At 50.0% G+C, this 26475-nt stretch overlaps 1 protein-coding gene across 4 annotated transcripts in view; it reads left to right on the top strand.

The window, feature by feature from the left end:
* The first annotated feature begins 12512 nt into the window (after positions 1 to 12512).
* orc5 (origin recognition complex, subunit 5) overlaps positions 12513 to 26475 on the top strand; it is a 121522-nt gene continuing 107559 nt past the window's right edge. The window contains exons 1-4 of one of the 4 annotated variants that reach the window (XM_086010453.1): positions 12513 to 12607; positions 19483 to 19622; positions 20731 to 20823; positions 24352 to 24555. In XM_086010453.1, the coding sequence (XP_085866579.1) occupies positions 19497 to 19622; positions 20731 to 20823; positions 24352 to 24555 (423 nt within the window). In that variant the 5' untranslated portion in view covers positions 12513 to 12607; positions 19483 to 19496. The other 3 variants (XM_086010455.1, XM_086010454.1, XM_086010452.1) reach the window with 3 other exon arrangements.

Genomic DNA, 26475 nt, shown 5'->3' with positions numbered 1-26475 from the left:
ATGCTGGCTTAAAAACCAGGAATGTAGAAAATGTGGCAAGCTTGGTCACATAGCTAAAGTATGCCGGTCAGGAAAGAAGACCAGCAACAAAAAGTCACCGCAGGAAAAGTGCAGAAAGGTACATAAGGTGGCTGAGAAGAGTTCGGATGAACAGAATTCGGATTCAGACTCCAACAGCAAGGAACTGGGTAGTCTGAGAATTCACAATGTGAGTAAGGAAGCTGACCGACAAACTATCTGGGTCACGCTGCAGATAGCAGGAGTCCAAATGAAGATGGAATTGGACACCGGATCGGCGTTGACGGTCATGAATAAGCAAGATTACAAAAGGTTATTCAAACATATTCCCCTACGGGATATGAAGATAGTATTGCAGACATACACGGGGCAAAGAGTATACCCCATCGGAAAGATAAAAGTCAAGGTGGTACACAAGGGCAAAGAACACCAAGGAATGGACTTATATGTACTACCTGAGGGAGGTCCACCACTTCTGGGACGGGAGTGGATCAGGAAAATAAATATGGACTGGCACTCCCTAAACGCAATAACGGTAGATTCCGGGAAAAAAGATGTCAAACCTGAACGATTGTCCAGAATATTGGATGAGGCTAAAGAGGTGTTCCAACAGGGACTGGGAACACTGAGAGGAATTAAGGCAAAAATCAAGATTGCAGAACATGCAAACCCAAAATTTTTCAAAGCCAGACCGGTACCTTATGCGATACGACCTGCTGTGGAAGCTGAGCTGGAAGGGCTAGAACGTTCAAGAGTACTGTCTAAGGTGGACTGGAGTGAGTGGGCCACGCCCATTGTTCCCGTCATGAAGCGTTCATCGAGTAACAAGCCAGGGGAACCGGGGAAGGTCCGCATCTGTGGAGACTTCAAGATCACAGTTAATCCGGTGCTTCACACGGTGCAATATCCGCTTCCGCGGATTGAGGATATCTTTGCTTCATTGTCTGGCGGGAAACACTTCACCAAGATAGACCTGGCGCAAGCGTACTTACAGATGGAAGTTGAGGAAGAGTCGCGCCAGTATCTCACAATCAACACGCACAGAGGCTTGTTTCGATATAATAGACTGGTTTTTGGAGTGGCTTCGGCTCCAGCAATTTGGCAGAGGGCCATGGAGCAGGTATTACAGGGAATTCCAAGCACTCAATGTTACTTGGACGATATCCTGATTACAGGAGATGACGATGAGGAACACCTTGCAAATTTGAAACTGGTGCTCACCGGGTTGAAGGAATATGGCCTTCGAGTTAATCGCCAGAAATGTGAGTTCTTTCAGAAACGGATCTCGTACTGTGGTCATGTCATTGACCAGGAGGGGCTGCACAAGTCACCTGACAAGATCAAAGCTGTTGTGAAGGCTCCCGCTCCGGAAAATGTATCCCAGTTGAGGTCGTTCCTAGGGTTGATTAACTATTACCATAAGTTTCTGCCAAATCTATCCACGGTGCTGCACCCGCTGAATGCTCTTTTGCAGAAAGAAGTACCATGGAAGTGGAGCGAGGACTGTAAGAAGGCCTTTCGCAAAAGCAAGGCATTGATCACCTCAGGAAGTGTTGGCTCACTTCAACCCAACACTACCTATTCGTTTAGCTTGTGATGCTTCTCCTTATGGTATTGGAGCAGTACTCTCACACAAGTGGCCAAATGGCTCGGAAAGGCCAGTCGCATTTGCATCCAGATCATTGACCTCCGCTGAGCGCAACTATGCTCAGATAGATAGGGAGGCTCTCAGCCTGGTGTGGGGAGTAAAGAAGTTTAATCATTACCTGCAGGGCCAGAAGTTTACACTGCTGACAGACCACCAGCCGTTGGTATCCATATTCAACCCTAAAAAGGGCGTTTCCATTATGACAGCGCAAAGGCTACAGAGGTGGTCCCTTTTCCTAGGGGCACACCAATATGACATAGAATACAAAGGATCAAAACAGCATGGGAATGCTGACGGTTTATCGCGCCTACCGTTGCCAACGGTAGAAGAGGCGCCTACAATGGACCCAGTGGAGATGTTCCACTCAACCATAGTGGAATGTCTACCAGTAACAAATTCTACCATTGAAAAAGAAACGAGAAATGACCCGACTCTCTCACGAGTCTACGATTTAACGGTGAAGGGATGGCCAGCACATGGCGAACCACTGTTGCCAGCATTCTCGCAAAGAAGAGAACAGCTGTCAGTGTGCCGAGGAACCTGTGGTAAACCACTTTTATCGTTCACTATCGTTACACTATGGTTATCACTGTTATATCGTTACACTATGGTTATCACTGTTTACACTGTTGTATCACTACACGAGGTCGCCTCCTGTCGCGCTGTTATACCTGGGCTGACCACTGCTGACTCCGCCCATGGCTCCACCTACCTGCCCAGGTATAAAGGTGGTCGACTGGCTGGTATTCCTCCTTGTTGGATCCGATCACCCACGAGGGTGGGCTCTGTTATTTAGCCAATAAAAACCTATAGTTACTTTCTTAACTCGTCGCTTTTCATTGGATGAATTGATAGGTATATCAATTTTATTGGCTAAATTTTAAAATGTCTAACGACCCGTCAGACCAGCCAGATGCCCAGCTACAACAGCCACAGCAGCCGGCCTGGCTGCGAGCCCTCCGACCGCCGTACCTGGATCTAAACCCACAGGCAGCAAACTCAGCCCTCGACTTCAAACACTGGCTGAGCTGTTTCGAATCCTACCTGGGAGAATCCGGCGTGCCTCAGAGATCCAAACTAAGAGTTCTGACCGCCCAAGTGAGCCCTAAAGTATTCGCACTCATACAGGACCTTACTACATACGAGGCCGCCATCAACCTACTGAAACAGCAGTACCGGAGCCCGGTAAATTCTATGTATGCCAGACATCTCCTAAGATCCCGCCCGCAACAGCCAGGAGAGTCTGTAGATGAATTTTTACGGGCGCTACAAACACTCGGCAGGGACTGTGACTTTAAAGCGGTAACGGCTGCAGAGAATACGGAAGAGAATATCCGCGATGCCTTCGTGAAAGGCCTTCGGTCCGACTACTCACGGCAAAGACTGCGCGAATCAAAGGACCTCGACCTGAACACAGCTGCAGCCCTCGCTCGCTCTCTGGAAGTGGCCCATCGGGACCTCGAGGCGTATTCCAGGTACTGTACTGCGCGACCCTGGGACTCGGGCCCGACCCCGACCGCAATACCCCTCGCACCGCCGCCTCTGGGACCTACCTCAGCGTCGGCGTCCAGGACCCGATCGGGACCGCCACCCCCGGTACCGGCTGCGACATCGGAGCCCCGCGATCGGGCCGCCGGCTGCTTTTTCTGTGGCCAGGCGAAACACCCGAGGGCGCGCTGCCCTGCAAGAAACGCGACCTGCTCCGACTGCCATAAGAAAGGCCACTTCGCGAAGGCCTGCAGGGGGAGAGCCGCAGACGCAAGCAGTGCCTCATGCGAGTTGTGGGGGCGGCCATCTTTCATCAAGGCCACAGATGCCAGTATCCCCTCGTGTGAGTCGTGGGGGTGGCCATCTTTGATCAAGGCCACCGATGCCAGCAGTGCCTCATGTGAGTTGTGGGGGCGGCCATCTTCTCCGCCATTTTATTCAACCTCGTGGGCGCCGCCATTTTGTCCACCACACTCGACCGCCACCTTGTCGCCAGACCCGACCACCGCCTCACCCGCAGACTACAGCAGCTCGCTCAACCATACACTAGCCTCCGTCACACTGGACCAAGCTCGCCCGCATCACCTGTCCAAGTCCATGATGGACATCAAAGTAAACGGCCACGCCACGACCTGCCTGTTCGACAGCGGAAGCACAGAGAGTTTCATACATCCAGACACGGTGAGCCATTACTCCCTCACTGTCCGGCCAACGCGCAACCGGATCTCGATGGCGTCGAGGTCCCATTCTACAGACATCAGCAGCTACTGTGTTGTAACCCTGTTGGTTAGGGTCACGGAGTATAAAGATTTTAAACTCCTCGTCCTGCCCCAGCTCTGCGCTGCCGTCCTACTAGGGCTGGACTTCCAATCCCACCTGCAAAGTGTCACTTTGGCATACGGTGGAGCCCTCCCCCCACTCACAGTCGACAACCAGCAGCCTTTAAACCGCCCACCGCATACCACCTGCAGCCTATCCACTGTGATGAAATATTTCCATTCATCACTGCCTGTGACTGAGATCGGTTTCAGTGTCATTTCCCTTCCCCCAGACCTCATTGTATTGTGTACTGGAATGTGCTGTATTGTATACTGGAATGTGCTGTGTGTAGGGCTCCGCCCATACCTGGCCCCGTTTGTAAGCTAGCTTTCAGTCTAGCCCCAGTCTCCAGAAGGACGACATCTCTCTCGCTTACGTGTTTCGTTCTAAGTTAATAAAAGCCTTGTTTTGTTCTGCTACCTTCGAGTCTCGGAATTATTGAGGCACATCAATTTTATTAACTTATTTTCAACACTATGGATCAACTCCTGAAACCCGAACGTTTGGATTTGGATCAACATGCTCCGGACGCATCAGCACGCTTCGGACACTGGTTTGAGTGTATGGAATTCTTCCTGGACAATTCCGCAGCCGTCAAAGACGCTACGGACGCTGCCAGGATGAGACTCGGAATTCTGCGGAATTGGGTAAGCCACCGGGTTTACCCCCTCATCCAAGACGCCGAGACGTACCTGGCCGCCTGCGACATCTTAAAGGCGCATTACCAGCAGCCTACGAATGAGGTGTATGCTAGGCACCTGCTCGCCACCCGCGCACAGCGACCTGGGGAATCGGTGGAGGAGTTCCTAAGCACCCTGAAAATGCTTGGCAAAGACTGCAAGTGCCGAGATGTAAAAGCCGCAGTGTACACTGACGAGCTTGTTTGCGATGCCTTCATCACAGGCCTCAGCTCCACTTACATCCGGCAAAGACTGCTGGAAAAAACGGGGTTGGACCTGAAACAGGCTGCGGACACCGCGCGATCCCTGGATGTGGCCCAGAGAAACTCGGACGCCTACTCTTCAGCCCGCGCCGTCCACGCCGCCACGTGTGCACCGAGGGCGCCGCCATCTTGGAAGGCATCTTCCCCGCCCAACAGCCCGACACCGGCTGGGCCCCGCTCTCCCCCCAGAAGCCCTACGACAGCCGCGACGCGTCAGGGACCCAACTGCTACTTCTGCGGGCAGCCAAAGCACACCAGAAACCTGTGCCCGGCGAAAGGCACCACCTGCTTTAAGTGCGGTAAGAAGGGGCACTTCGGGAAGGTGTGCAGAGGGAACCCCGCCGGAAAACCAACCGCCGGAAAACCCGCCACCGCCGCGTGTGCGCCGTGGGAGCGGCCATCTTGGACGCCATCTTGCCCGACCTCGTGGGGTCCGCCATCTTGTGAGCAGACAGCGTGGACGCCATCTTGTATCGATCAGGGCCCTACAGTGGCATCGGTCACAGTGGACCAGACCAGGCCGCACCCGCTATCCAGATCAATGGTGGGCATCGAGGTAAACGGGTGCCGGGTTAAATGCTTAATTGACAGTGGAAGCACGGAGAGCTTTATCCACCCAGAACTGGCACAACAACTCTCCCTAAAGGTGGTCCCTACTCAGGGTACCATCTCTATGGCTGACAAAACCCAGACATCGACCATTCTGGGTTACTGCACGGTACAATTGTGCGTTAACGGAACTGTATATGATAATTTTAAAGTATTAATCATGAAGAACCTATGTGCGAGCGTGATCTTGGGCCTGGATTTCCAGTGCAACCACCAAAGCATCACGCTCAAGTACGGTGGGTCCCAGCTGCCCCTCACAGTGTGCGGTCTGGCTACCCTGAAGGTAAAGCCGCCTTCGCTATTCGCGAACCTTACCCCTAACTGCCGGCCAATAGCGACCAAAAGCAGGAGGTACAGCTGGGAGGACAGGCGGTTTATCGCGACCGAGGTAGACAGGCTCCTGAAAGAGCACATTATTGAACGCAGCAACAGCCCGTGGCGCGCCCAAGTGGTAGTGGTAAGGGGTAGCGAGAAGAAACGGATGGTGATCGACTATAGTCAAACGATCAACAGGTACACCCTACGAGACGCCTACCCGCTACCCCGCATATCAGAAATGGTGAACCAAATCGCCCAATACCGGGTGTTCTCCACCATCGACCTCAAGTCAGCGTACCACCAGCTCCCTATCAGACCAGAGGACGGCCCGTACACCGCCTTCGAGGCGAACGGACGCCTCTACCAATTCCTCAGAGTCCCCCTTGGGGTGACGAATGGGGTCTTGGTCTTCCAGAGGGAGATGGACCGCATGGTCGATGACCACCACTTGCAGGCAACCTTCCCCTACCTCGACAACGTCACCATCTGCGGTCACAACCAGCAGGATCACGACTCGAACCTCGAGAGGTTCCTGAAAACCGCACAAAAACTCAACCTCACCTACAACGAGGACAAGTGCGTTTACAACACCACGCGCCTCTGCATACTAGGCAGCGTGGTGGAGAATGGGGAAATCGGACCAGACCCCGACCGATTGCGCCCCCTATGGGAGCTGCCCCTGCCCAACACTCCCAAAGCCCTGAAAAGGTGCCTGGGGTTATTTTCTTATTATTCCCAATGGGTCCCCAACTACTCCGACAAAGCCCGCCCCCTCTTGAAAGCATCCTCTTTCCCGCTCTCTGCTGAGGCCCACGCCGCCTTCAAAAGCATTAAGCAGGATATTGAGCGGGCCACGCTACAGGCAGTGGACGAGAACACTCCATTTCAAGTGGAAAGTGATGCGTCTGACTTCGCCTTGGCGGCCACCCTCAACCAGGCGGGGCGGCCCGTAGCTTTCTTCTCGAGGACCCTCCAAGGGCCCGAGATCAGACACTCCTCCGTGGAAAAGGAGGCCCAAGCCATCGTGGAGGCAGTGCGCCACTGGCGCCACTACCTAGCCGGCAAACGCTTCACCCTACTTACCGACCAGCGGTCGGTAGCGTTTATGTTCAATAATAAACAGAGGGGGAAGATTAAAAATGATAAGATTCTTAGGTGGCGGATCGAGCTCTCCACCTTCGAGTACGACATCATTTACCGGCCAGGGGCCCTTAACGAATCCCCTGACGCCCTCTCACGAGGGATGTGTGCCAGCGCCACCGGGGATCGGCTACAGACCCTCCACAACGACCTCTGCCACCCAGGGGTCACGCGGCTGTTCCACTTCATAAAGTCCCGTAACTTACCCTACTCGATTGAGGAAGTTCGGTCCCTGACCAGGAACTGCCGCACTTGCGCTGAGTGCAAGCCTCGGTTCTACCGCCCAGATAGAGCCCACTTAATCAAAGCTACACGGCCCTTTGAGCGGCTCAGCTTAGATTTCAAGGGCCCCCTCCCGTCCGTCGACCGCAATGTTTACTTCCTGAACATTGTGGACGAATACTCCCGGTTCCCATTCGCCTTCCCCTGCCCAGACATGACCAGCGCCACGGTCATTAAATGCCTCAACAGCCTGTTCTGCCTGTTCGGTATGCCGAGCTACATCCATACGGATAGGGGGGCGTCCTTCATGAGTGAAGAGCTACGCCAGTACATGCTGTCCAGGGGGATCGCCACGAGCCGTACCACCAGCTACAACCCCCGGGGTAACGGCCAAGTGGAGCGAGAGAACGGGACAGTATGGAAAGCAGTCACTCTAGCTCTAAGGACCAAGGGCCTCCCTATCTCCCGCTGGCAGGAAGTCCTCTCGGATGTGCTCCATTCGATACGGTCGCTATTGTGTACGGCCACTAATACCACGCCTCATGAACGAATGTTTGTCTTTCCCCGGAAATCCACCTCAGGCGTATCCATGCCGTCATGGCTCTCCACCCCAGGTCCGGTACTCGTGCGAAGGCATGTGAGGGGCCACAAGACGGACCCTCTCGTGGAGCCAGTACACCTACTCCACGCCAACCCCCAATACGCATATGTCCGGCACGCCGACGGAAGGGAGGACACCGTGTCCATAAAAGACGTCGCCCCAGCCGGCATCGACAACAACCACGGCAATAGCGGCAACGACGATCACAGCAACTCTTACCCACCCACTACTCTTTCATCACCCCCGGAAGAACACCGACCAACGGCACCCCCACCAACTACCCCTTCAACAACCCTGGCGGCACCCCCGGCAGAGACCCAGGAGGCTACCGGGGACACCCAGCCGACACCTGCGGCACCGCAACAGCCACGTCGGTCGCAGAGGACTATCAAACCCCCGAACAGACTAAATCTATAGAAGGGGTGAATGTGATGAAATATTTCCATTCATCACTGCCTGTGACTGAGATCGGTTTCAGTGTCATTTCCCTTCCCCCAGACCTCATTGTATTGTGTACTGGAATGTGCTGTATTGTATACTGGAATGTGCTGTGTGTAGGGCTCCGCCCATACCTGGCCCCGTTTGTAAGCTAGCTTTCAGTCTAGCCCCAGTCTCCAGAAGGACGACATCTCTCTCGCTTACGTGTTTCGTTCTAAGTTAATAAAAGCCTTGTTTTGTTCTGCTACCTTCGAGTCTCGGAATTATTGAGGCACATCATCCACCCTCAAGGTCCCGCCCCCCTCCCTGTTCGCTAACCTCACCCACGACTGTAAACCCGTCACCACCAAGAGCAGGCGGTACAGCGCCGGGGACAGAGCTTTTATTAGCTCTGAGGTGCAGCGTCTCCTGAAGGAGGGCATCATCGAGAGGAGCAACAGCCCCTGGTGTGCCCAGGTCGTAGTCGTTAAGACTGGCGATAAAAACTGCCTAGTCATCGACCAGAGCCAAACCATAAACCGGTACACCCAGCTGGACGCATACCCCCTCCCCCGCATATCTGATATGGTCAATCAGATTGCACAGTACCGGGTATTCTCCACCATCGACCTTAAGTCGGCCTATCACCAACTCCCTATCCGCCCTGAGGACCGCCAGTATACAGCCTTCGAGGCGAATGGCTGCCTCTACCACTTCCTTAGGGTTCCCTTCGGCGTCACTAACGGGGTTTCGGTCTTCCAAAGGGAGATGGACCGGATGGTTGACCAGAACGGGCTGCACGCCACGTTCCCCTATCTAGATAACGTCACCATCTGCGGCCGCGACCGGCAGGACCACGATGTTAACCTGGAAAGGTTCCTCCGTATGGCCCAACGGCTGAACCTCACCTACAATAAGGAGAAATGTGTGTTTAACACCTCGCGCCTTGCCATCCTCGGCTGCGTAGTAGAGAACGGAGTCATCGGCCCCGACCCCGAAAGAATGCACCCCCTCATGGAGCTTCCCCTCCCCCACTGTCCAAAGGCGCTGAAGAGAACCCTGGGGCTCTTCGCCTACTATGCCCAATGGGTGCCAAATTATGCGGACAAAGCCAGACCCCTCATGAAGTCCACCTCCTTCCCCCTGACGGCAGAAGCGTGCGCAGCCTTCTCCCTCATTAAGGGAGACATTGCTAAGGCCACTATGCACGCGGTGGATGAGCCTATCCCTTTCCAAGTGGAGAGCGATGCATCCGACTTCGCCCTAGCCGCAACCCTCAACCAGGAGGGGAGACCAGTGGCCTTCTTCTCAAGGACCCTCCAGGGCCCTGAGATCCGACACTCTTCGGTCGAGAAGGAGGCCCAGGCGATCGTGGAGGCTGTACGACGCTGGAGGCATTACCTGGCAGGCAAACGATTTACCCTCCTCACCGACCAGCGTTCGGTCGCTTTTATGTTTAATAACAAACTGAGGGGCAAAATCAAGAGCGACAAGATCTTGAGGTGGAGAATCGAGCTCTCCACCTATGATTATGATATCTTGTACCGGCCTGGTAAACTGAACAAACCCCCAGACGCTCTATCACGAAGTACATGCGCCAACGTGAAAACTGATAGACTGCAGACCCTCCACAACGACCTCTGCCACCCCGGGGTCACCAGACTTTAGCACTTCATTAAGGCCCGCAACCTGCCCTACTCCATCGAGGAGGTCAGGACCATGACCAGGAACTGCCAAACCTGTGCCGAATGCAAACCGCATTTCTTTAGGCCGGACAGAGCAAGCCTGATCAAGGCCACCCGCCCCTTCGAGCGCTTGAGCATCGATTTTAAGGGGCCCCTCCCATCCTCTGACCGCAATGTGTACTTCCTCAACATTATTGATGAGTACTCCCATTTCCCCTTTGCCTTCCCCTGCCCAGACATGACCAGCACCACGGTCATCAAATGCCTGAACGACCTCTTCGCCTTGTTCGGGTTCCCGAACTATATACATAGCGACCGGGGCTCCTCCTTCATGAGCGAGGAACTTCGCCAGTTCCTATTAGCGAGAGGTATCGCTGCAAGCAGGACCACCAGCTACAACCCCCGAGGGAACGGCCAGGTGGAAAGAGAAAACGCGACTGTCTGGAAGGCTGTTCTCTTAGCCTTAAAGTCTAAGGGCCTCCCAACCTCTCGCTGGCAGGAAGTCCTCCCGGCAGCGCTGCATTCCATCCGGTCACTGCTTTGCACTGCCATTAACGCCACCCCCCATGAACGAATGTTTGTTTTCCCCAGGAAGTCGACTACGGGAACCACGCTGCCAACTTGGCTGACTTCTCCGGGGCCCGTCTTGCTGCGAAAGCATGTGAGGGCCCATAAAATGGACCCCCTGGTCGAGAGGGTGGACCTCCTGCATGCCAACCCCCAGTACGCCTATGTGGCATACCCAGACGGGCGGGAGGACACAGTCTCCTTACGAGGCCTTGCACCCTCGGGCACCCCTGAGACACCACCGTTACCCCCCACCACTCCCCCAAATCCAGCCCAGGTAGACGGCATGCCGGAACCCCACAAGCCTTCGTCGACCACGCAGACACCAGCATTAACACCGGATACTGCAACACCGCCGCCGCTGCTGCGCTGATCAGAAAGACTTACGAGGCCTCCGGACAGACTGACATACCCGAACTGGTAGTACACTTCACCCCGCCGGACTCAAATCTAAACAAGGGGTGAATGTGGTAAACCACTTTTATCGTTCACTATCGTTACACTATGGTTATCACTGTTATATCGTTACACTATGGTTATCACTGTTTACACTGTTGTATCACTACACGAGGTCACCTCCTGTCGCGCTGTTATACCTGGGCTGACCACTGCTGACTCCGCCCATGGCTCCACCTACCTGCCCAGGTATAAAGGTGGTCGACTGGCTGGTATTCCTCCTTGTTGGATCCGATCACCCACGAGGGTGGGCTCTGTTATTTAGCCAATAAAAACCGATAGTTACTTTCTTAACTCGTCGCTTTTCATTGTATGAATTGATAGGTATATCAGAACCTTGATGTGTGGATCCAGAGTGGTGATTCCACCCAAACTCCAGAGTAAAGTGCTAAAGGAGCTTCACGAGGGGCATCTGGGTGGAGTGAAAATGAAGAACCTAGCCAGAGCGTTTGTGTGGTGGCCACGTATCGATGGAGACATCGAAGAAATGACCAAGAGCTGTCTAGGATGCCAGAAGGTCCTAAACGCCCCACCACAAGCCCCTCTACATCCATGGGAGTGGCCCTCATCTCCATGGCAAAGGGTACATATCGACTTTGCTGGTCCATTTATGGACTCAATGTTCTTAATCGCGGTGGATGCACACTCCAAGTGGCCGGAGGTAATAAAGATGTCCTCCACCACCACGGAAAAAACCATCACAGTATTAAGGACCATATTTGCCAGGAATGGGCTGCCGGAACAGATCTGTTCTGATAATGGACCGCAATTCGTGTCCGAAGAATTCAGGAAGTTCTTAAAAAACAATGGGGTTAAGCACTACACGTCCGCCCCATACCATCCCGCCACCAATGGATTGGCTGAATGGTTTGTCCAGACCTTCAAGAAGGCCATAAAGGCCATGGGTAATGAAGACATAAAACTTCAGCACAAGGTGGATAACTTCTTGTTCGCATACAGGAATGCAACACATATGCTGCCTGACCTGATGAGTATTCCCAGCATTTTCTGTTTAGTGGTTAGCACTGTTGCCTCACAGCGCCAGGGACCCGGGTTCGAATCCGGCCTCGGGTGACTGTCTGTGTGGAGTTTGCACATTCTCCCCGTGTTTGCGTGGGTTTCCTCCGGGTGCTCCGGTTTCCTCCCACAGTCCAAAGATGTGCGGGTTAGGTTGATTGGCTATGATAAATTGACCCTTAGTGTTAGGGGGATTAAATACGTGGGGTTACGGGGATAGGGTGGGATATGTGTTGGTGTAGGGGTTACGGGGATCGGGTGGGATATGTGTCGGTGCAGGCTCGATGGGCTGAAATGGCCTCTATCTGCACTGTGGGGTTTCTGTGATTCTGTGATTCTGTGAATAGTTTATCAATTAAACATATTCAAAAATGGCCTTAGTGTACATCGTGAGAAAAGTCCAACACCAGTGAGGAGCTGAATTAAAATGGACTAATTTGGCATTACCAAAGATTGACTTCACTGCCCCTCAGAGGGAGTTAAAGTTGGAGGAAGTTTCACACCGTAGAAAACTACCAATCCCGGTGTGCACCGCGCTCAGACGCGTGCGCAGTGTGACTCATCGGTGCGGGGTTAAAGTTCACCGAGGGAGGATTTGGCGCGTGAGCGGGCAGCGGTTGGTCAAAGTGCGGCCGGAGCGGACCGGAGAGAGAGAAAAGGTATTAATGGAGCGGCAGTAGGTGAATGGGCAACGGTGAAAGTTAGTGAGTTAGAACCAAGTACCTGGCGCCCTTCAGCCGGATGTGTCTGCTGTCGCTCCCATATTGAGTGAGAGGCAGACGGCCAGATAGACGGTTCGGGAGCAGGGGGGAGATTTATCCATGATTAAAGAGGGTGAGAATGATTGTAAACCCATTGCAACGCAAGGAGTCGTGTTTATTTTTTAAAAGCGAAGTGCTTTGCATTTAAACTAAAAGGAGCAAAACTTGGGAAACAGCATGTAAAGTTAAGTTAGAGTAGCTGCTGGCAGAGATAGCGTGAGATTGATGGCATATGCACCATCACATGTTCTCGCGTTTGTTTTTCATCTGTGTCGCCTGTTATATACATTCAGCAAAATAATATTTGGCAACTTATGGGCATTCAATAAGGTGTTTCTTACAAAACTTCACCGTTTCAATTTCATACTGGGAATATTTTTAAATGGATAGACTTTATATTTGGAGAAAAAACATTAAAATGTGGAATTGTGGTGCTTCCACCGGGTGTCCATTACATATATATAATGTACATAATTCACTTTAACCTAACTGTATGTATATTACTTACCTGTTTGGGCTGTTGCCCCTTTAAGACACGCCCTAGTGCGCTCACGTCACGTCACGTGACGCACCTAAACGCGTCGGCCGCCGGCCTAGTTCAGCCGTCCGCTCCCTCGACGGTCGCAACGGCCAGCCACAGTGCTGGGTGCCTCTCCCGCTCCCACGACTTCGGCCGCAACGGCCAGCCTCAGTGCCGGGTAGATGCGTCGATGTATCGGCGCGGGTCACGTGACCGCCCCAAGCGCGGGCGAACGTGCTGACGTCACGACGCGGTCACGTGACGCCCGAAGCGCGGGAAAACAGCCGAGCGTGATGACGTCATCACGCTATCCACAGGACTGCGGACTCAGTCCTCGTGGTGTCCCCGCTGGGGAAAGACCTACTCTATGGCGCTCCTGCAACCATCTCACTTACCTGCTGTATTTCGTCTGCTTCCTGCATTAAAGAACTTATTTATTCTCCTGAAGTCAAACTCAATTATTTAGTAGGCATTCGTCCAATACCTGCTGAGGTCAACCCGAATTCCTACAATTGGTGACCCAATGACGTGAGTACGGGAGCTCATCACTTCCTACACTACAATTGGTGACCCCGTATCCGTGAACGATTTTCACGGAAGCAACGCGCAGCCTGAACCTCGTCTTCACAGAAGACGAACAGCCGACGAACACCAATTCCTACATTGGCGACCCCGCCTTTGCGAACGTATTCGCAAAGGAAGCGCAGCCTGGAGGTGATCCTGTTTTTCACGGACAAAACGCAGCCGGACCCCGATTTTTTTGTGAACAATTTTCACAAAAGAAGCACGCCATGGAAGCGCCAGCCGTTTCGCTGTCTCTACCGCAATTCAGGGAGAAACAACCGCCCTCGTGCTTTGTAAAGGTAGAAGCCCTGTCCGCCGAGAACATCGATGCGTCGCAGACCACGCACTTGCTTACGGTCTCCGTATTCGACTTTACTACCGCGACGCGGGTCGTCCGCCTCTACGTCCAATGCAACAGCAAGTATAAATCTCTCCAAGCGCGGGGTACAGCATGTTCGGGCCCACAAGATCGGAGCGCGCCCTGCGGGGATACCACGAGGACTCACCCACGAGGACCCGCTCCTCGCGCACCACGAGGACCCGCTCCTCGCGCACCACGAGGACCCATCCCTCGCGCACCACGAGGACCCATCCCTCGCGCACCACGAGGACCCATCCCTCGCGCACCACGAGGACCCATCCCTCGCGCACCACGAGGACCCATCCCTCGCGCACCACGAGGACCCATCCCTCGCGCACCACGAGGACCCATCCCTCGCGCACCACGAGGACCCATCCCTCGCGCACCACGAGGACCCATCCCTCGCGCACCACGAGGACCCATCCCTCGCGCACCACGAGGACCCATCCCTCGCGCACCACGAGGACCCTGCCCTCGCGCACCACGAGGACCCTGCCCTCGCGCACCACGAGGACCCTGCCCTCGCGCACCACGAAGACTCGTTCCCCGCCGCCGACGCACCAGCCCGTCAACCTGCTGGTTGTGTTACCACACTTTTCGGCGAGACAAGAAGCGTTGCCGCCCTCTTGGCATTTTTTCCACTAAAATCAACTACAACTAAAAGCGCTGCCGCCCTCCAGGCAGAGTTTACCCCTACCGCAATTAACAACAACCCGGACCGTTGCCGCCCTTTCTCCGGTTTTCTCCTTAACAAACGCAAACACCTACTGACGCTGCAAACATCGAGGACGGGTCCAACAGGCATCTCGCGGCCGTGATCAGCCACGTGAAAGTTGCTGTCCTCACCGACCACTGATCAACGCAGCAACTTTTCACCCTCCGTTGTGTTATCGTCGTAGCACTATGGCACACGCCGTTCCGTGCGTTCCAGCCTCCCGAAGGTTTCGCTCACCTGTCGGCGAGTTCACCGACCTCGCCTGTCAAGTCCTTCTGGATCGCTCGTTTGGCGTTCCTGCAGAGTTTGTCAGAACAAGGACTTGTTTCAACATCAACAGAGACATCGCCCGCGTCCGCCCAACCTGCCCGTCACTCTGACAAGGCCTGCTGTTTCGCACGTCTCCACGGTCCTTCGCCTGACGGATACATTTTATTCGCCACGACGTGCGTAAGGATCCGCTTACGGCCAGCATCTTCAGACCTGGCCCGCCAAGTCGAGACAGCACGCCCGCCGAGACCACTAGCTCGTCAGACCATCTCATCTTTGGACTTTCGTTAAAGCGAATTCTGGGGGGGGGGGGGCGCATGTGGCGGTTCCACCGGGTGTCCCTTACATATATAATGTACATAATTCACTTTAACCTAACTGTATTTATATTACTTACCTGTTTGGGCTGTTGCCCCTTTAAGATGCGCCCTAGCGCGCTGATGTCACGTCACGTATCACGTGACGCACCTAAATGCGTTGGCTGCCGGCCTAGTTCGGCCGTCCGCTCCCTCGACGGTCGCAGCGGCCAGCCACAGAGCCGGGTGCCTCTCCCGCTCCTGCGTCTTCAGCCACAACGGCCAGCCTCAGTGCTGGGTGCCTCTCGCGCTCGCGACTTCGGCCGCAACGGCCAGCCTCAGTGCCGGGTAGACGCGTCGACTTATCGGCGCGGGGCACGTGACCGCCCCAAGCGCGGGCGAATACGCTGATGTCACGACGCGGTCACGTGACGCCCGAAGCGTGGGAAAACACAGCCGAATCCACAGGACTGCGGACTCGGTCCTCGTGGCGTCCCCGCTGGGGAAAGACCTACTCTACGGCGCTCCTGCAACCATCTCACTTACCTGCTGTATTTCGTCTGCTTCCTGCATTAAAAAACTTATTTATTGTTCTCCTGAAGTCGAACTCGATTATTTAGTAGGCATTCGTCCAATACCTGCTGAGGTCAACCCGAATTCCTACAGAATAAGAAAAAGTCATTTGGTCCATGAAGCCCATTTCTTCTGCAGATGATGAGCATCAACCCTATTGTGACTTATCTCAAAGGAAATTTTGGCAAATTAACTCCGACTCCCAAAATAGTTAAGCAAAATTTTACAAAATGTTTGTATGCTTGCATCAACATTCTTGAAGCCTGGCTAGTTGCTTTCCATCATAGTTTCTTGGGTATGCATCTGTTTCAGTCTTGCCTCGTGTTCTGAATCCTGCTCTTGGCTAACCATATTGTAGAAACACTTCTGGTGCCAATGAATTTGCAATATAAACATAACCTGTTCAATCAAAGAACAGGATTGCTTCTGTTGTATTGTCGGGGTAAATACATAGCCTGTTTAGGCTTCTAGCTTCAATGTTCCATTAATGTCATTTCCTCTGGAGTTGCCCAGTAATCTATCCTTGGCTCTTTCCTTTTCCCCATTTACATTCTGCCCCTCGGTGACCTCAAATGAAGTAATGATGTCAAGTGCTACATGTATTTTGATGCTACCCAGCTCTACCTTCCACCACCTCTCTTGACCCATCCACTGTGCTGTCAGGCTGCTTGTTTGACATCCAGCCCTGCTGCAGTTTCCTCCAGTTAAACACTGGGAAAACTATTATCTTCGGCCTCTGCCACAAACTCTACCCTCACTACCAATTCTGTGTTGCTCCCTGGCAATTTTACGGTTAATGCTGACTACTTCAACCTCTGGGTCCACTTCTGACCCGATATCCTCTACAACACAAAGACAGCCTACTTCCACCTCTGTAACTCGCCTGTTTCTGCCCCTGCCTCAGCCCATTTGCTGCCATTGTCTTAGTCACCTCCAGACTCGACTATTCCAATGTTATTCTTGCTGGCCTCCCAACCTGCACCCTCCATAAACTTCAGCTCATCCAAAATTCTGCTGTCCATATCCTAATCAATGCCAAGTCCCCATCACCCCTGACTTAAAGTGTTTCCCAGTCCCCAGTGCTTCCAATTTAAAATTATCACCCTCTTGTTGAAATCCCTTCATCCCCTTGCCTGACCCTCCGTGTTCTTCAGACTCTGGACTCTTGTGCATCCTCCTCTCTCCTTTGCCCAACTTTTGGTCGTGCCTTCAGCTGTCTGGGCCCTAAGTTCTGCAAATCCTTAAAACTCTCCACCTCTCTTCCTTTTAAGGCACTCCTTAAAACCTACCACTTTGACTAATCTTTTAGTCACCCGTACTAATCTCTTCGACTTGGTGTCATTTTTTGTCGGATTAAGCTTCTGTGAACGAGTGCCTTAGGATGTTTTTCTATGTTGAAGGTGCAATATAAATGAAAGTAGTTATTGTAGTATATGAAGCTGAGAGCAACTGGACTGCAGCCCAAATCAAAAAAGCTTTCTAGAAATTAAATGGCGCCATATAAAACTAGGCAGCATGATTAATTCCACAATATAGATGTTAAGAAAGCGCAGGAGATCCAGCAGCTAGCCGACAACCACGACGTGCGTGAATTCTTTAGTGCAGTCAAGACCACCTACGGCCCAAGCACCCAAGGTCCTACCCCACTGCGGGCCAAGAACGGAGAGGTACTCATCAAGGACAGGGAGGCAGTCAGTGCCCACTGGAAGGAGCACTTCGAAGATCTCCTTACCGAGACTGTCGTTGACGCGAGTGTCCTCCACTCCATCCCGCAGCATGCTACCCGCCACCACCTCAGCACAACCCCAGCCCGGCATGAGGTTGAAAAGGACATCTGACAACTGAAGAACAACAAGGCCTCAGGAGCAGATGGAATCCCTGCCGAAGCACGACTGGCGCGAATTCATGAACTCATTTCTCTTATCTGGAAGGAGGAGAGCATGCCAGGGAATCTCAGACGCTGTAATTGTGACCATTTTGAAGAAAGGTGACAAGTCCGATTGCGGTAATTACAGAGGATTTTCCATGCCATCTGCCACAGGGAAAGTCATCGCAAGAATCCTCATTAATCTCCCAGTGGTTGAAGCGTTCCTCCTAGAGTCGCAATGCGGATTCCGCTCACTAAGGGGCACAATGGACATGATCTTCATCGCACGTCAATTACAACATGGGCTTCTTTGACCTCAAAGACCTTCGACACTCAACCGTGAGGGATTATGGAGCGTCCTCAAATTTGGCTGCCCTCAAAAGTTTGTCGCCATCCTCTGCCTGTTTCGCGACAACATGCAAGCCGTGATCCTGACCAATGGTTCCACCGCAGACCCAATTCACGTACAGACCGTAGTCAAGCAAGGCTGTGTCATCGCACCAACGCTCTTCTCGATCTTCCTTGTTGCATTGCTCCATCTGACCCTCCGTAAGCTCCCCGCTGGAATGGAGCTAATTTACAGAACAAATGGGAAACTGTCCAACCTCCGTCGCCTCCAGTCCAGATCCATACCTCGGGAGCCTACTGTTAACAAGGGTAGACACCCTCCTGTATGCCTCAGAGACATTGACCATGTACAGCAGGCACATCAAAGCACTGGAGAGGTACCGCAAACGCTGCCTCCGCAAGATCCTGCAAATCCATTGGCAGGATAGGTGCACCAGAGTCGGTGTTCTTACTCAGGCCAGCATCGAAGCTTTGACCACGTTCGATCAGCTCTGATGGACGGGTCACATCGTCCGCATGCCCGATACGAGACTCCCAAAACAAGCGCTCTACTCGGAGCTCCGACACGGCAAGAGAGCCCCAGGTGGGCAGAGGAAACGCTTCAAGGACACCCTCAAAGCTTCCTTGGAAAAAGTGCAACATCCCCACCGACACCTGGGAATCCCTGGCCCAGGACCACACAAAGTGGAGGAGAAGCATCTGGGAAGGTGCCGAACACCTCGAGTCTCTTCGCTGGGAGCACGCGGAAACCAAGCACAAGGAGCGCATGTCAACCCAAGCACCCACCCACCCGCCCCTTCAACCACCATCTGCCCCACCTGTGACCGAGACTGTAGGTCCCGCATTGGACTCGTCAGTCACCTGAGAACTAATTTTTAATGTGGAAGCAAGTCATCCTCGGTTCCGAGGGACTGCCTAAGAAGAGGTGCTCTTGCATACACTTGTAATTGTCTCCATTCCTGTCCTGAGGTATTGCTGTACCATATGTGTAAGACCAAAATTTAGCGAGTCAGTTATTCCCCCCATTTTCTATTATCCATAAAGTGCCTTCCATTGTGCTAGATAATGGAGGTTCCATTCTCCATTTGTTGCAAAAGTGGTAGGCCCATTTTCTTCACCTGATATTAAGTCTTCGAAATGATTTTGAATATAGGGTGTTTTCAAGGAATTATTAATTGCTTAAGTTAATACATATTTTGTTAAAGATAATCAAGTTTCACACTTGTTAATTTAATTGACTCTTATTTCATGGCCTGCAGGAGGACTTTGTTGCATGCAGTGTTTAAAGATGTCTGTCCTCGATTATAGCGAATATCCCAAAGACAAAATCCTTTTACTGAAAGAGAAACTAATTTGTCGGGACGCTCAGATTTTTACTCTGCTATCAATACTGGGAGAGGTAATTTTTATTTTCAATGAATTGGCATTTAATTGAGGAAAAGGATAATTTTATGTAGCATTCTATTGTGTTTAACGGTTTAAATTATATTAGTATATATCAGAGTTTAACAGAAGAAAAGGTTTTTAAATATCTTCTATTTGCTCTGTTTTCTCTCTTCCCCTTTATCTTTTTCCTATTTATATTATTTAAACTTTAACTTTTATCCTATTGTATCTGTCCAAAACTTTTTATTCTTTCCTGAGTTCCCTGAGTGCCACTGCCTGTTTTGGAAGGGTGAGGATCCACATTGGAAAATATGCCCTCTGATGAGGCCCTGTGGTCTGAAGATTGACATCATGTAATTGATGCAACTACAGTCAACTCCTGGCCGTTGGATTGCTGCTGGACACACCAATTCATCCACTGTTACCCTTTTTTTTCTGTTTTAATCTTTTCATTCCATTTTATTTCTTTGATTCTTTTTCTTTTCTCTCCGGTGTCCTGGCCAACATTTATTCCTCACCTAAAAACAGATGATCTCGTCTTTATCACATTGCTGTTTGTGGGACTTGGGGTGCAAATTGGCTGCTGCGTTTCCTACACTACAACAGTGATTGCCCGTCAGAAAAGTACTTCATTGGCTGTGAAGTGCTTTGGGATGACCTGAGGTTGTGAAAGGCGCTATATAAATGCAAGTTTTTCTTTCTTTTTTTAAACTATTTTAGTTTTCTCTTGCTTTCTTATTTCTATAAATTTATACACAATGATGAAAAATCTCCCCCCCCCCCCCCCCCAATCTATATTGGTTTGTGGAATATTTCATGCTGGTTTTGACCTGAAAGTGATGCAGCCTGCATTTCAAATCAGTTGACCTATAACCCTAGCTGATTTACGAAGTGGGTACAAAGCAGTTCCTTTTCTGGTAGATATTCTCTTTACTTTCTTTGTCCGCAGTGTAAATGTGCAAGAAAACCTGGCTTCTAAAAAAAAAAAAAAAATACTCCACTACGTTAACACGTGAAAATTCAGAAGACTTAAAATAGTTTCTCTAACATTTTTAGTTGCTTTGAGAAGAGCATACCTATATATTTCAATAATTTTTAAAATATTTTATTCGTCCTTCCAGCCTCATCATTATAGTTATCCTTCCATTTTTATCTACGGGCATACTGCCACAGGGAAAACCTATGTGACACAAACATTGTTGAAGACATGGAAGGTAAGATGAAAAATAACTCCATTTGTCAAACAGGATTATTACTGAGTGCAATAACGTGGGAGCAGACCAGTTTTTAAATATTGACTTGCCACATCAATGACATGGATCTCCAACAACAGCATTTATATAGTGCCGTTGACGTAGAAAAATGTCCCAAGGTGTTTCACCACGTTCTGAGGTCCTGAAAAATAATAAATTGAAGTAGGGGGCAGTGTGATGAGTCTCCGTTTGCACACAGTAATGTAATTTGAGCTTAGGAGGAACCAGAAAGGAAAAAATAGATACGAAAGGTTGCAATGGCTAGAGAGAGGTTAGAAGCTGGAAGTGAGAGAAGGATCACTTATCAGATGATGCGCTTTTTCTTGTACCCTGTCACGTGGTGCACGAGAGGTGACAGAAAATCCTGCCTAACCATAGTAGTAGTCAAGCCTTGGGCATGCTTGGGATTTATGGAGTTGTTGAGGTGAAAAATGACATTAAGGTATTGTTAGTTGAAAGTGTATTTTTCAGAAATTAAGGGAATATTGTACCCTGCAGAAAGAAGCTATTAAACTGAAGATGTGAATGAGACTGGATTATCTTCAATGGTGTCCGCTTGCTTGATATTTATTTTGCATTTAAAGTTTTTGATTTTTTAACGAATTTCTGTGGTTGTATTTTAGTATGGTGTTCTGATGCTGCTATCAGATTGATCACTATTTTTGGCTGTTTAAAGATCGTAATCTGTCACAATTATCTTTGAAGTCACAATACAAGTAATTAGTTGCAATTCATCTGATACAGAAAAGTGACATTTGAAAAACAAGCTCAATTGTAACAACTGCAGGACCTTCACCATAAAAAGGTGATGTAAGACGTCTACTGTAAAAATTGCATTGAAGTTTTATACTCGGCATTCTAAGGCCAAGGATTAATACATTTTCTTGCATCATGGGAGTTGCCATGAAGAGTTTTTGATTTGACTACAAAATTCAAATAGTAATAGTTTTTAAAATTTAGTAGCTAAGAAAATTGAAGTTACTGCTTTCCTAGAGTAGATTTTTTTTTATTCGTTTATGGGATGTGGGCGTCGCTGGCAAGGCCAGCATTTATTGCCCATCCCTAATCACAGAATCACAGAAACCCCACAGTGCAGATAGAGGCCATTTCGGCCCATCGAGCCTGCACCGACATATCCCACCCGATCCCCGTAACCCCTACACCAACACATATCCCATCCTATCCCCGTAACCCCACGTATTTAATCCCCCTAACACTAAGGGTCAATTTATCATAGCCAATCAACCTAACCCGCACATCTTTGGACTGTGGGAGGAAACCGGAGCACCCGGAGGAAACCCACGCAAACACGGGGAGAATGTGCAAACTCCACACAGACAGTCGCCCGAGGCCGGATGCGAACCCGGGTCCCTGGCGCTGTGAGGCAACAGTGCTAACCACTATGCCACCGTGCTGCCACTTTCCCTTGAGAAGCTGGTGGTGAGTTACCTTCTTGAACCGCTGCAGTCCATTTGGTAAAGGTACTCCCACAGTGCTGTTAGGGAGGGAGTTCCAGGATTTTGACCCAGCGACGATGTATTTCCAAGTCAGGATGGTCAGGATCTGACCAATGTGAGTACTGTGGGGGGGGAAAAGAGAGGCAGCATTAAACAGCAGCTCCCACCATCACTTGTGTATGTTTGTAGCAACAACATGAATAAGAAAAGTTCAACAAATTTTTATCCAATTAAAGATAATTAGGAATGTCAATTCTTTGCTAACTGTTTGGTTTCAAAATTGAATCCATTCTACTTCAGCCTTTGAGACATGATTATTCACGTTTCAATTGTTACAAGGTAGAAATGTTCAATTGTACCCACTGACATTTACTGTGAAACCTGCAGTAAGTACTTTGGCTTTTTGCACATTTAGTCAAACCAAGCTTACTAAAGAAAAGTTGATTTTGGAAAGAATGGTTTATTTTGTGGTGAAACTGATAATAAATATCTTAATATCAGTTCCCTGTTACAGACTTTTATCAGTTACTGTGGAAGGTATTAGTAATGTTGATGCTTGGTAATAACATTCATTTGTCGAGCAATTTTGTTTTCATTGCAAACATGAAAACAGAGAAAATTAAGAAATTGTATAATTTTAAAATGTGTATTTTTCTGGGGCTAGATTGAAGCTTTAATGAAGAATAGCTAGCACAATCCCTGCATTCTGATTTTCTTATCTGATCCATTTTGCTGTAAGCTCAGCATTTTTTTGCAAGATGGAAAATCACTTTCATGAAGATGATGAACAAAGCCATCTATCAGATGAATTGATGTCCTTTTAAAGGACTTTACTAGAAGTCTGCCAACTCCTGCAAAATCAGCAGTTGAAGTAAGGCCAGCACCAAAGTGGATCTTGGTAAAGAAAAAAGTTTGTTTTCAAGTGAATACATTTTTTGCATTACAGTATTACAGGAAAATTTGTGCTATCCGGCACCGACGGGATCGAGCTGTTGCCGTCCCATCAAAACTGCTGGACAAACCAGCGCAAATGTTGAAACATACGGAGATTTTGAGCTCCGTATCTGGCAACAAACCCTGTTGCTTAGCAACAGCTTCTAAACAGTCGGCCGTACCTTGCAAGCGTCTCTGTAGCTTAGCAACAGCTTCCGCGAGACCTTGCAGAGCCTGACTAGTGGGAAAAAAAAGCAACGAAAAGAAAAAAAACCTAACGAAGCGGCTCCTGATTTTTGCCGGTGGCTCGAGCGTTCTGGACAGTTAGCCTCCGGATAAAGCAAAGTTTCCTATATGCTGAAATTACTTGCTAGTTTCACCAAATACATCTCTTAAAAGCTTATTTTTAAGAAAAATGAAATCTTAGTGACTAATTGATGGTCTAGCTACAGATCTTTTACTTCTGGAAGCCATGGGCGGTCACTACAAGAGGGTTAGGCCACTAAACATGCTAGACACCATGGGCTGGAATTTCCTCGCTATTCTGCCCATAAATGGGTGGGGCGGTGAGTAAATTGAATAGCAAGGCCTACTGCTGTCTCCCTGCCGCAACCTCAATGGTCCTGCCACTGCCGCTGGCCACCCTGCCCTGCCCACCGCATTGCAAATGCCAGCCGAAGGATGGGGCCTAGGTTCCCAGCCCATTTCCCAATCACCCATCCCTCTTGCAGTCACTCCCTGGGACTACCTGATGAAAGGTGGCAGTAGACTCAAAATAGCAGTGGTAATAGGCCTGAATGTTGTAAGTGGAGGGAGGGGGCCTAGTAGAGACCTTCTCTCCCACTTTTTTTTTGCTCGGATCACTTACCTGCTGAAGGCCTTGGTCTCAGTGACCCCCATACCCAGGAAACTGGGTTAGGGCTGCAGGTTGGCTGCACCTGATCTTGTAAAGGCAAGAACAGGGAAATGCAGCCCCAAGTGCTGAAAGCAGTATTAATAATGTATTAGTAGTTTAAGTGTAGTATATTCTGCTGTATTGTGATAATGTATTAGGAGTACTTGCAATTTTGTTAATTCTGCTGGTATTGTCTCTCTGCAGTTTCCCCATGTGATTGTGAACTGTGTGGAATGCTTTTCCTCAAGGATGCTTTTTGAACAAATACTTAACCAACTGCAGGGTGATTGGGTGTCCCCCGAGAAGGAATACTCTTCATATTTGCGGTGTAACACTCTCAATGAGTTTGTTCTACTGTTTAAGCAAGTGGTCCGTGAGCAGAATTTGCACAATCAAACTGTCTACATTGTAAGTAAATGGTTATGAAATTACACTGGCTTTTTAAATTAGCATCTAGGGTTATAGGGAAAGTGCCGGGGAGTGGGATTAATTGGATAGCTCTACCAAAGAGCTGGCACAAGCACAATGGACCGAATGGCCTCCTTCTGTGTTGTATCATTCTATAATTCTAAGAGGTTAGTTTGATTGTGAATTGAGACAATGTAAATCTCATTGAAAAAAAATCTTCCTTTTCCACCCATTTTCCCCCTCCCCCAGCATGTAGTTTCATGGATGCCCTCCGCGTGTTGTCCTAGTGTTGCAGGCTATTATTGTGGAGATCATCGCAGCCAGGGTCAAATCTGCCCTCATTCGATGTCCACACATGCAGTTGTAACAGGGGTTATGAAATTCTGATGAGGAATAAAAACCCTGGTTAACCTTTCTCTTCCCTCTTTAATCATTCTTGCTGAAGACAATTATGATACTTCCAGCTGTCTCCCAGAGAGCTACAGGAAACTTTCGATTTACCGGCACCTAAATAACCGGAAATCTCGGTTAACCGGCAAAATTCAGGAGTAGGTTCAAGTAAGTTTTATTACTTGCCTTCCTCGATCTGTTGCTGTGCAAGGGTGTGGCTGCAGCTGTTGCTAAGCTACAGAGACGCTTGGAGCTTGTGGCCATTGTTCTGAACCTTAAGCAACAGGGTTTGTTGCTTTATACGGAGCTCTCCGCTCCGTATCTTTTACTATAGCTTTCGGTTATCTGGAATTGTTGATGAACCGGCACCACGTCTGTGCCGGATAAAGAAAAGTTTCCTGTAACTCAGTACAGAGCCCAGGAACTGAACTGGGGACTTTCCTCATCTGTATGGCTCAGCTCATTACTGAGCCATTGAGGAGATCCATAATCGCTGTCTTAGGCAGCTGACCCTTTGGGTAGCCCTTGTTTTCACATCACATAATACTGAATTGCCTGTCCCAAGAGTGATTGAGCAAAAAGAAGGGTGAAAAAAGACTCACTGCCCTCCCCAACTGCTAGAAATGTCAATTCCTGAGAGAGGCAATAAAAGAGAAGGGAAAAAATCTGTGGCCAATTTCAAGAAAAACTGGGGAGGAATTTTCCAAACTCCATGAGGTAATCAAAGTCCAGGATAACATGGTATCCATGACTTGCCACTAAGCAAACTTAACTGACCCTGATGCATCCCAATATCTTTCTCCCTCAGGAACCTAAGTCAATTATTTAATGGCTATAGGTATCTATACTTGCCTCCTCCTCTGTTAACTGTTCCAGAGAACAACAATCCTCCTGGAAAAGGAAACCCTTCCTGGTATCTAACCTGAATATTTGCCTACATATTTTATAGGCATGCCCCCTAGTCCGAATTGTTACTATCCATTTCAAGTAACTTCCATATCTACAAATCAACCTCCGTCATATCCCCCTCTTGAGCCTACGGCCACAATTTTGCCAACCGAAGCGGGTCCGGGGTGGCTAGGGTCGCAGTCCCAGCCCGCTGCCTACTGCAGCCCGCACTCTCTAAGTGATTTTACATTAATAGGGCTTGTTAAGCCCGCCTCGAGGTTCCCGGCCAATTAATAGGAAACGGGTCTGATGACATCATTTGATGACGTGTCATCAGCTGGTTTCCTTAAAATTGATTTTGACAGTTTTGCTGTCAGTGTTCTACAGCATTGAGGCACTGCAGAAAGGGCACGGCTGCATCCAGGCTCTCCCATGACTCCCTCCATATGCTTATGGAGGGAGTCACAGCACACAGGGAGGTCCTCTTCCCTTCCCATGGGCGGAAGAGACCTCCACAGGAGATCAACGCAGCCTGGTTATACATTGCACAGGAGGACACAAGCAGGGATGTTGTCCGGAGGACCAGGCTGCAGTGGTGCAAGCCTTTTAATGATCTCAGTAGATCATGAAACGTTACTGCCA

The sequence above is a fragment of the Somniosus microcephalus genome, chromosome 17, assembly GCF_052327205.1.
Source record: "Somniosus microcephalus isolate GS21.2 chromosome 17, FLI_Smic_1.0, whole genome shotgun sequence".
NCBI lineage: Eukaryota > Metazoa > Chordata > Chondrichthyes > Squaliformes > Somniosidae > Somniosus > Somniosus microcephalus.
This window is presented reverse-complemented; position numbering and strand designations above follow the sequence as displayed.